We start from the raw sequence: 12,263 nt of genomic DNA, 5'->3' as shown, positions 1-12,263 counted from the left end.
TTTGGAGTCATTTTACGTTTATTATTACAAATATTTTTTGCACCCACAGTAAAATTTACTTTAGATTAAAGTTGGTTAAAAACGATACGGTGTGAATAAATACCACCAAAGGCCACATATGAAATCTTTTGAAGTCTGTTGGTTTCATATTAGAGATTTTGCAAATGTAAACTGATCACAGATAGTTAAAACAACTTGCACGTGTAAAAACGTCTAATAGTTTCCCCTGGGTCCTAGAAATCCTGGTTAAACAGAATCCTGGGTTACGTAGTTTGAGATTTTATATTGTTCGTACTTTACCAGGGGATAAAACTGAATTCTGCCTCTTCATAATCTGACGTTTTAAAAAACGTTATATGATTTACACTCAAGTCGTTTAAAAATCATGCTGAAAAACAAGCCTTTGTAAAATATCTGCATGTTGGTACTGAAATCCAGTTCACACCCTGTGTGTATAACGTTACAGAATGTAAGACGTGCCAGTGCACTAAACCGTGAGATCTCTGAATCGTAACTGTCGTGTTTTCTCTGTGCAGATTTGTGCGTCCTCCTCTCTTTATCATATCTCTGGACGGATTCCGCGCCTCCTACATCAAGAAAGGAAAATCTGTCATTCCAAACATCCATAAACTGAGTAGGAGTCATCTTCAGACTTAAACATCTATGTCAGGAATAAAGTGTTTTAAATATCATAATTTATAAGACACTTAGAAATGGTTGTATCTGAAATATCCGTAATGAAGGATTAGAGTGTGTGAACAGATGAGACATAATTCATGAGCTTTCACTGTGTTAGTATTTACACTGGGAAAGTTCCTGGTAGTTAGAGTCGGTGATGTGGTCAAGCTGCTTAAGGAGATTATCTGGGCTTTTATTCACATCATTTAAATGTCCTGTGTGTAGTTTACACCAACCATGATGCTGCATATTGTTCAGAGGTTTCTGAGTCTGATATTAAACACAATTACATCTATCTATCTATCTATCTATCTATCTATCTATCTATCTATCTATCTATCTATCTATCTATCTATCTATCTATCTATCTATCTATCTATCCAGAATCCAACCAACCAATCCACCCATCCAATCTATCTATCTATCTATCTATCTATCTATCTATCTATCTATCTATCTATCTATCTATCTATCTATCTATCTATCTGTCTGTCTGTCTGTCTCTCTATCTATCTATCTATCTATCTATCTATCTATCTATCTATCTATCTATCTATCTATCTATCTGTCTGTCTGTCTATCTATCTATCTATCTATCTATCTATCTATCTATCTATCTATCTATCTATCTATCTATCTATCTATCTGTCTGTCTGTCTGTCTCTCTATCTATCTATCTATCTATCTATCTATCTATCTATCTATCTGTCTATCTATCTATCTATCTATCTATCTATCTAAATTAGATCTCACTAAGTTCCTTACTGATATGCAGAGATGGGGGACTCGAGTCATATGACTTGACTCAAGTCAGACTTAAATCGCAAATTTGAGACTTGCTTGACAAATATTAAAAAAAGACTTGACTTTTACTTGACATTCATGACTTGAGACTTGACTCGGACTTGAGTTAAATGACTCAGAGATGGGGGACTCGACTTGACTCGAGTCAGACTTAAGTCGCAACTTTGAGACTTGAGACTTTCTTGACAAATATTAAAAAAAGAGACTTGACTTTGACTTGACATTCATGACTTGAGACTTACTTGTGACTTGCACACGTGTGACTTACTCAAATCTCTGCTGAGATGTAAACAGTGCTCTGGTGATTTCAGTATCAAATCCTCACTGTTGATAAGCATCCAAATATCACTGTATTTTTTTTTTAGTATTAAAGATTAAGCAATTTAATTACAACTTGCAGTTATTGTTTAAAAGTTAGGAGTATCCTTTTCTCTTAGTTTCTTTGACTAAACTTTGGTTTAATCATGAGTTCAGTTGCAACTCTACTGTTAGCTTGTTAGCTTCCTTAAAATAATCCACATCTCTTCACCTTATCATCATACACGTTTGTCCTATCGAATGTGTCATGTTTAATATATTTGGTTTATTTTATGTTTTCTGCTTTTTGAAAGGAACATGTGGGACTCGCTCTCCTCACATGAGACCTATGTATCCTACAAAAACATTTCCAAACCTCTACACGCTCGCCACGGTAAACATTTATAAATACTTTTTTTTTAAGATTAAAAAAAACATAATAATAAAAAAAAAATAAAAAGAAAGATATCTTGAGGTTTGTACGTGTTGTGTTCAGGGACTGTACCCAGAGTCTCACGGCATTGTGTGTAACTCCATGTACGACCCAGTGTTCGATGCAAACTTCAACCTGCGTGGGAGAGAAAAGCTCAAACATCGCTGGTGGGGTGGACAACCTGTGAGTTTAGGGATTAATAGCAGAATTTCAGGCATATTTTTAATAATACTAAATAGATTAAACTGGAATCTAATCATCTATTTGATAACAATGCAGTCTAATTTTTACCCTGGATCTTTCTACACACAGATCTGGATAACGGCAGAGAAGCAGGGGGTGAAAGCAGCTACGTTCTTCTGGCCTTGGTGAGAAGTTATTAATATCATTTATAACTAACTCCTTTTCCCAATGCACTGACATGGAAATGGACTTGTGAGACATTTTCTGTCTGTGAGTCTGATCTAAAGTGAGACAGGACTTTGTTGGCTCTCAGTGTGAGACGTGTGTTTTCTCCTCTGTTGATAAACTTACACTGAATTTTAGTGGTTGAAGATAAACACCTTCACATTTTAGATGATTGTGAACAAGAACTTTGGGCATCTCAGAGAGTCAGGAACAGGTTTGATATCTATCTATCTATCTATCTATCTATCTATCTATCTATCTATCTATCTATCTATCTGTCTGTCTGTCTGTCTGTCTGTCTGTCTGTCTGTCTGTCTGTCTGTCTGTCTGTCTGTCTATCTATCTATCCATAATCCAACCAATCAATTCACCCATTCATCTATCTATCTATCTATCTATCTATCTATCTATCTATCTATCTATCTATCTATCTATCTATCTATCTATCTATCTATCTGTCTGTCTGTCTGTCTGTCTGTCTGTCTGTCTGTCTGTCTGTCTATCTGTCTGTCTGTCTGTCTATCTATCTATCTATCTATCTATCCATAATCCAACCAATCAATTCACCCATTCATCTATCTATCTATCTATCTATCTATCTATCTATCTATCTATCTATCTATCTATCTATCTATCTATCTGTCTGTCTGTCTGTCTGTCTGTCTGTCTATCTGTCTGTCTGTCTGTCTGTCTGTCTGTCTGTCTGTCTGTCTATCTATCTATCTATCTATCCATAATCCAACCAATCAATTCACCCATTCATCTATCTATCTATCTATCTATCTATCTATCTATCTATCTATCTATCTATCTATCTATCTATCTATCTATCTGTCTGTCTGTCTGTCTGTCTGTCTGTCTGTCTGTCTGTCTGTCTGTCTATCTATCTATCTATCTATCTATCTATCTATCGTCTATCTGTGTTTTTTAGATTAGTTAACAGTTAGTGAAAAAAAAAATCCTATAAATATATCACCCCTAATATTCTACGGAAAAACAAAGATACCGATAAAACACTATACATTCTTATATCCCTGAGTGTCTACTTTCATATGAGCTTCAGATTAACACCACTGTGGAGTGAGACATGACAAAGACATTCAGTACTGAACACAGACACAACCAAACAGGAGCAAATTCTGTATTTTAGCCTCCGGGAAAAGAGTTAAAGGATCTTTGGATGGTTTGGTTTTCAGGTCTGCTTTTACAACACGACTTTACATGATGTAAAAAGTTTACTTTGTTAGGAAGACCTGTACACCTGAACATTTATACAGTTATCTAATCAGCCAATCATGTCGCAGCACCACAATGTATAACGCCTTAAGACGGATCAGAGGAAAATAGCTAGCTAAAAAAAGCTAGCTGCGTTCATACAATTCACTCTGAAATGCAAATGCAGTATATGGAAATGTGAACGTTTGTTTTATTTATTTTATTAATTAATGTACTCATTTCTGTGTAATACATCAGTGATACTGGCTTTGTATATTATAATGCAGGGGTAGATTAAGCCTTCACTGAGGGTCAAAGGTTAGCGCAAACATGGCTGACCATGGGAGTACTGATCCAGCTGCAAAGTACACAGGTTTTTTTCTGTACACTGATCTTTGATCTGTCATGTCAGAGTGTGAGCCTGATTTGAGAAATGTCATCGAATCACTCTCTGGGGATTTTTTTTTTCGTCTAAAGGATAGACAGTGTGTTAAAGCAGTGTGTTCTTTGGTGTGTTTTTTCTCCCTCGAGCACAGAGCACAGATATGAAGAGAAGTGTGATCAGCACGCACATGATCCAACAAGCACGTGGCATTTCTGTCTCCTCCAGGCATCTACTCAGACAAAGATCTCCCTCTCTTACTCTAAAACACACATACACACGCACACACACGCACATGTGCCGCACACACACACACACACTGGCTATTCATCCTTGCCTACTGAAGTGATCTACCCCTTTGTCCGACTTCAGTTTACATAAACTAACAAAAGGCCATGTTTATTTTTCTAGAGTCTGGAGTCTCTCTCTCTCTCTCTCTCTCTCTCTCTCTAATATTGCCAAAGCATTATGGCAAAGAAAAGGACATTTCTTATTAACAAACATATTACTTATAGCATTTTGTTCCCATAGGAACATAGAAATATGGGAATATAAATTAATATCATTAGTATTGGAATCATAGGACAAACTGGACTGTGTGTGTGTGTGTGTGTGTGTGTGTTGATTACTCACTGTCCCTCAGGTTGTGGCAGGGAGATACATACTACACGAGAATGCAGCTCTAATTTCTTTTTCATTTTCTTCTCTCTCTCTCTCTCTTATAGACACGCCCACTCTTTATTTCTCTCTCTCTTTCTCTCACACTCTTATATAAGTACACACAAACGCACACACAGTCTCTCTCTCACACACTCTTCAACTCACACACACTCACACACTCGCTCTCAGACACACACTCTCTTTTTCTCTCTTTCTCTCACACTCCTATACACACACACAATCACACACACCCTCTCTCATAAGCCCACACACACACACATACACACACACACAAACTGATATATAAATCTAAATCTAATGAGCAAACCACGAGGTGTCAGTGGTGGAAGAAAACAAACGCTACCTGAGATAAACCTGAGTGACAGCTGATTCTGAATCGTTGTGATTATGAATCATTACAGTAAACAGGACTTAATGTTGAAAGGATCAAGGAAATAGGAGCAGAACATAAACTAAAGGCTAAAACTGAACAAATAAGTGTTTACAATGTTCAGCAGGAAGTGCACTAAACAGTAGTGAAAGTGTGTAATGTGTATTACAGAGTGTTGAGAGAGCGCTCAGATGTGTGTGATGTCAGTGTTCGCTGGACAGCACAGAGAAGCCTTTGTTTCATTTCAAGGTTGAATAAATCCTTTCTTTTTACCTCTTGTGTTTGTGTGTGTGTGTGTATGTGTATGTGTGTGTGTGTGTGTGTGTGTGTGTGTGTGTGTGTATAGGGTGATTCCACTGGAGAGAAGGATTCTGACTATGCTAAGCTGGCTCCACCTGCCTGATGATAAAAGGTCAGCCATCTTGTTTCATACAAAGTTTCACCCTTTAGGGTCAAAGAATTCTGACATTTATGTCTTTATCATGACAGGCAGTATGGACAGATTTGATTGAATATATTATTGGATTCAACAGATAATTCTATGCTAAATGAATATAAATAGAGACACAGACATTGTTTAGAAAGCTTTGTGGGAAACGTCAGTCTAGGTGTGTGTGCTGAAGTGCATTGGGATTGGATCATGATGAAAGAAGGTGAGGTTTTTTCTGTAATGTGCAGGATTGCCAAGTTTTTAAAAATCCCCCATACTGAACTCAAAAACTGCACAAAAAGATATGAAACTTTTACCTGTAGAAATGTGTAGACACAACTGTGGATGAGTTTCAGAGCATGACATTAGTGTTACACACACACGATAAAATCAGTGTGTTGTTCTCAGGCCGTATGTGTATGCAGTCCACTCAGAGCAGCCCGATACGTTCGGACACAGGCTGGGGCCCCTCAGCAGTGAGGTAAGATCAGCGCACTTGTTTCACTCACTGTACAACTCATATGATGTAACACAGAAAATATAAATGCTACGTGAAACGAAAGATTTTAATAACAAATAATATAACAGTAACAAATTTACAAAAATGCGAGTTATATATTTGTGACTGTGTGTGTGTGTGTGTGTGTGTGTGTGTGTGTGTGATAGTTGGATAACCCCTTAAAGGAGATTGATAACATCATTGGTCAGCTGATGAATGGTCTGAAACAGATGAACCTGCACCGCTGTGTAAATGTCATCATAGTGGGCGATCACGGTACTGCACACACACCTGTACACACTTACACGCACCTCCGCACACTTATACACGCTTAAACACACCTGTACACACTTACGTAACAGTTCAGCTTCATATCTGACACACACCAGTACACTGCACGCAATTATACACCAGTTCAGCTTCATGTAACACACACCAGTACACTGTACACACTTATACACACTTACACACCAGTTCAGCTTCATGTAACACACACCAGTACACTGTACACACTTATACACCAGTTCAGCTTCATGTAACACACACCAGTACACTGTACACACTTATACACACTTACATACCAGTTCAGCTTCATGTAACACACACCAGTACACTGTACACACTTATACACCAGTTCAGCTTCATGTAACACACACCAGTAAACTGTACACACTTATACACACTTATACACCAGTTCAGCTTCATGTAACACACACCAGTACACTGTACACACTTATACACACTTACACACCAGTTCAGCTTCATGTAACACACACCAGTACACTGTACACACTTATACACACTTACATACCAGTTCAGCTTCATGTAACACACACCAGTACACTGTACACACTTATACACCAGTTCAGCTTCATGTAACACACACCAGTAAACTGTACACACTTATACACACTTATACACCAGTTCAGCTTCATGTAACACACACCAGTACACTGTACACACTTATACACACTTATACACCAGATCAGCTTCATGTAACACACACCAGTACACTGTACACACCTATACACACGTACACACCAGTTCAGCTTCATGTAACACACACCAGTACACTGTACACACTTATACACACTTACACACCAGTTCAGCTTCATGTAACACACACCAGTACACTGTACACACTTATACACACTTACACACCAGTTCAGCTTCATGTAACACACACCAGTAAACTGAACACACTTATATACACTTACACACCAGTTCAGCTTCATGTAACACACACCAGTACACTGTACACACTTATACACCAGTTCAGCTTCATGTAACACACACCAGTACACTGTACACACTTATACACACTTATACACCAGTTCAGCTTCATGTAACACACACCAGTACACTGTACACACTTACATACCAGTTCAGCTTCATGTAACACACACCAGTACACTGTACACACTTATACACACTTATACACCAGTTCAGCTTCATGTAACACACACCAGTACACTGTACACACTTATACACACTTACACACCAGTTCAGCTTCATGTAACACACACCAGTACACTGTACACACTTATACACACTTACACACCAGTTCAGCTTCATGTAACACACACCAGTACACTGTACACACTTATACACACTTACACACCAGTTCAGCTTCATGTAACATACACCAGTACACTGTACACACTTATACACTCTTACACACCAGTTCAGCTTCATGTAACACACACCAGTACACTGTACACACTTATACACACTTACACACCAGTTCAGCTTCATGTAACACACACCAGTACACTGTACACACTTATACACACTTATACGGCAGGTCAGCTTCATGTAACACACAATAGTACACTGTACACACTTATACACACTTACACACCAGTTCAGCTTCATGTAACACACACCAGTACACTGTACACACTTATACACACTTATACGGCAGGTCAGCTTCATGTAACACACACCAGTACACTGTACACACTTATACACACTTATACACCAGTTCAGCTTCATGTAACACACACCAGTACACTGTACACACTTATACACACTTACACACCAGTTCAGCTTCATGTAACACACACCAGTACACTGTACACACTTATACACACTTACACACCAGTTCAGCTTCATGTAACACACACCAGTACACTGTACACACTTATACACACTTACACACCAGTTCAGCTTCATGTAACATACACCAGTACACTGTACACACTTATACACTCTTACACACCAGTTCAGCTTCATGTAACACACACCAGTACACTGTACACACTTATACACACTTACACACCAGTTCAGCTTCATGTAACACACACCAGTACACTGTACACACTTATACACACTTATACGGCAGGTCAGCTTCATGTAACACACACCAGTACACTGTACACACTTATACACACTTACACACCAGTTCAGCTTCATGTAACACACACCAGTACACTGTACACACTTATACACACTTACACACCAGTTCAGCTTCATGTAACACACACCAGTACACTGTACACACTTATACACACTTACACGGCAGGTCGGCTTCATGTAACACACATGTGTGTGTGTGTGTGTGTGTGTGTGTGTGTGTGTGTGTGTGTGTGTGTGTGTGTGTGTGTGTGTAGGAATGGAGGAGGCCCACTGTGACCGTACAGAGTATCTCAGCTCATATGGACTCAATGTTAATGACTTTACACTCATCCCGGGATCATCTGGAAGACTGCGTTCCAGAAACCAGAGCATGCCATGTGAGGGACACCAAACACACACACACACACACACACACACACACACACACACACACACACACACACACACACACAGACACAAACACTCACACACAGACACTCACACACACAGACACTCACTGAGCCATTTGTTCTTTTTCAGATGACCCAAAAGAACTTGTAGCCAATTTAACAGTAAGTGCAGAAAGTTAGAGATCTCATTTAGTGCTAAGTGATGTTTCTTATTGCCCCATTGCATTTTACTGTGTGTGTGTGTGTGTGTGTGTGTGTGTGTGTGTGTTCTGTCTTGCAGTGTAAGATGCCCAACCAGCACTTTAAAGCCTATCTGAAGCAGCACCTACCCAAGCGGCTGCACTATGCCAACAACCGCAGGATAGAGGATGTACACCTGCTCATGGAGAGGAAGTGGCTCGTAGCCATGTATGTACTGGGGATCTGTGTGTGTGTGTGTGTGTGTGTGTGTGTGTGTGTGTGAGACAATCACATTAATATCATTATGTGTTATTGATGGTGGTTGATAATTGATAGTTGCTTACATACATATCACACTTATACAATTATACCCATGTGTATATACCTATACACACTTACATACAATTATACACACACTTACAGTATATACACACACACCATTATACAAAAATACACTTATAAACCCTTATACACATTTATATACACTTATTCACACTTATACACACTTATAAACACATATACACATATACACAAATGTATACTTATAAACACATAAACACGTATACACACTTATACACACTTATAGACACTCGTATACACTTATACACACCTATATATACCTATACACATATTATATACAATTATACACACCTATACACACTTTTATACACTTATAAACACTTATATACACAAATGCACACACATATACACTTATACACACTTATAAACACTTATATACACTTATACACACTTATACACACTTATATACACTTATACACACTTATATACACTTATACACACTTATATACAATTATACATACCTATACACTCCTATACACACTTATACACACTTATAAACCCTTATATACACTTATACTCACTTATACATATATACCTACCTATACACACTTATACATCAGTTCAGCATACTTACAGTAACACACACCAGTACACTGCTCACACTTATACACACTTGTGTGTTTCAGGAACCGGTTACCGGGCAGCTGTGGCTACTTTGGCGATCACGGCTTTGATAACATAATTAACAGCATGCAGGTGAGTGTGTTCAGTGCTGCAGCAATGTGAATAAAAATAAACCATTTCTCTAGCTGATTTTTCTCCCTCATCCTCTTCACAGACCATCTTTTTGGGATACGGGCCGAGCTTCAAGTTCAGGACAGAAGTTCCTCCTTTTGAGAATATCGAGCTTTACAACGTAATGTGTGGTGAGATTTGATATCTGACTGTCTATTACTTTTTCATACTAGCAGCTGGTGTTCATTTGCTCTGATGAGCAACATTCATTCATTCATTCATTCATTCATTTATCTTCTACCGCTTATCCGAACTACCTCGGGTCACGGGGAGCCTGTGCCTATCTCAGGCGTCATCGGGCATCAAGGCAGGATACACCCTGGACGGAGTGCCAACCCATCGCAGGGCACACACACACACTCTCATTCACTCACTCATTTTATTCAGAACACAACATAGATGACATATCAAATGTTGAAAAGTTGATTTTAAATTTCATGGCATCAACACATCTCAAAAAAGTTGGGACAAGGACATGTTTACCACTGTGTGGCATCCTGTCTTCTTTTTAATAACAGTCTGCAAACGTCTGGGGACTGAGGAGACAAGTTGCTCAAGTTTAGGAATAGGAATGTTGTCCCATTCTTGTCTAAAACAGACTTCTAGTTGCTCAACTGTCTTAGGTCTTCTTTGTCGCATCATCTTCTTCATGATGGATATATATACTGTGTATGTGTGTGTGTGTGTGTGTGTGTGTATGTAGACCTCCTAGGCTTGACTCCTGCACCTAATAATGGCACACACGGCAGTCTGAACTCCGTGCTGAAACACCCTTCTTATACGCCCATACAGCCAGAGGAAGTGACATCACCAAAGCCTCTGGAGCCTGCTGCTGCTGCTTCACTGGCCTTTTACAACCTGGGCTGCAGCTGTGATGATGAGGTTCTACACACACTCACACGCACACATACACACACATCCTCTGTGCATTTAATCATTTATTTATTAATTATAAAAATTTTTGGTAGCGTGTTGGCTTTAGTGGACCTTTTACCACATTTACTGACTCTTACAAAATGATCAGGTATTGTATGTTAATTCTGAGCAACAAAAAATCACACACCCAGAGTGTGTGATTGTGATTGTGCGTGTGTTTATGTGTGTGTGCGCCAACAATGCTGTTTGGACCTGTGACTCAGTTATCATCTAGACTAAAATGCCTCAGAGCATTTTAAACGGCTTCGTGCAATAACTCCATGACCTTAACTAACCACCAGAGGGCAACCTTGTGCACTGTTTGAACTTCATCATTTGTTTCTCTTTTGGCTCGGCTCCCTTAGATGAACCGGATCCCAAGTGGCTCTTCATTTAGTATTACTCTGAGCCTTCTATTTTAGATTAAGTTAGCAATTATGAATGGGTTGTTTGTTGGTAAGCAGGAGCGGTCGAAGACCACTATTAATTAGTTAAACGATTTAAATTCCTGCGTTTCACAGTTTCTTTGTTTCACAGTGTGTTTGTGTTGTTTTTTTTTTTCAGTGTCACCTGACACTAGCTAGGTTTTATCCATCACACATTAGCTACTAGCCAGAGAACATAGCCATGTGAAATAAGAGGAACTTAGAGGAAAGTGTTGTCAGCCCTCTTCCACATACATCAGCGCACACGTGTTCAGTGTCGTTCTTATTGATAGGAAATGCATTGCACCACTTGGCCATTTTACTCAGTTCAGTATATATTCCCACATGTTTGCACTAATCCCAGCATACGTTTTATTATTTATTTTTATTCCTTTATTTTCTCTCTGCATTCCGACTGAGTAGCAGTTGTAAATCAGCTACCAGTTAGAAGACGACTGACACGTTCTTCCTTTAAAAATTGTGAAGCCTCATTTAAACCCTGAACCTGTGCACACTGGGGCTTGGTACGTTGTTGTTCAAATACACTCTTTCACATGTTTCTGTTGTTTCTTTATCTCTCACAGAATATGATTGAGGAGAGCACCGATGGATTTTTCTCAGAAGGCGCTGCTTTGTTAAACAGTTAAGCTGTCTATCATCCTGAATAAGACACTGTGCTAAATCTTGATGTGTGAAATTCTTGC

At 38.8% G+C, this 12,263-nt stretch overlaps 1 protein-coding gene across 1 annotated transcript in view; it reads left to right on the top strand.

The window, feature by feature from the left end:
• Positions 1-12,263, top strand: part of enpp2l (ectonucleotide pyrophosphatase/phosphodiesterase 2-like) — a 29,897-nt gene that overhangs the window by 7,400 nt on the left and 10,234 nt on the right. Inside the window, exons 6-19 of the mRNA XM_060886296.1 lie at positions 537-634; positions 2,094-2,173; positions 2,276-2,395; positions 2,525-2,580; positions 5,615-5,680; positions 6,107-6,179; positions 6,365-6,473; positions 8,810-8,932; positions 9,075-9,106; positions 9,225-9,352; positions 10,111-10,180; positions 10,263-10,350; positions 10,923-11,101; positions 12,144-12,201. Coding sequence (XP_060742279.1) covers positions 537-634; positions 2,094-2,173; positions 2,276-2,395; positions 2,525-2,580; positions 5,615-5,680; positions 6,107-6,179; positions 6,365-6,473; positions 8,810-8,932; positions 9,075-9,106; positions 9,225-9,352; positions 10,111-10,180; positions 10,263-10,350; positions 10,923-11,101; positions 12,144-12,201 — 1,280 coding nt within the window. The remainder of the gene's footprint in view (positions 1-536; positions 635-2,093; positions 2,174-2,275; positions 2,396-2,524; positions 2,581-5,614; positions 5,681-6,106; positions 6,180-6,364; positions 6,474-8,809; positions 8,933-9,074; positions 9,107-9,224; positions 9,353-10,110; positions 10,181-10,262; positions 10,351-10,922; positions 11,102-12,143; positions 12,202-12,263) is intronic.

Source organism: Tachysurus vachellii, chromosome 14 (assembly GCF_030014155.1).
Source record: "Tachysurus vachellii isolate PV-2020 chromosome 14, HZAU_Pvac_v1, whole genome shotgun sequence".
NCBI classification, from domain to species: domain Eukaryota; kingdom Metazoa; phylum Chordata; class Actinopteri; order Siluriformes; family Bagridae; genus Tachysurus; species Tachysurus vachellii.
Note: the sequence above shows the minus strand (reverse complement) of the source record. Positions and strands in the feature narration are given on the sequence as shown.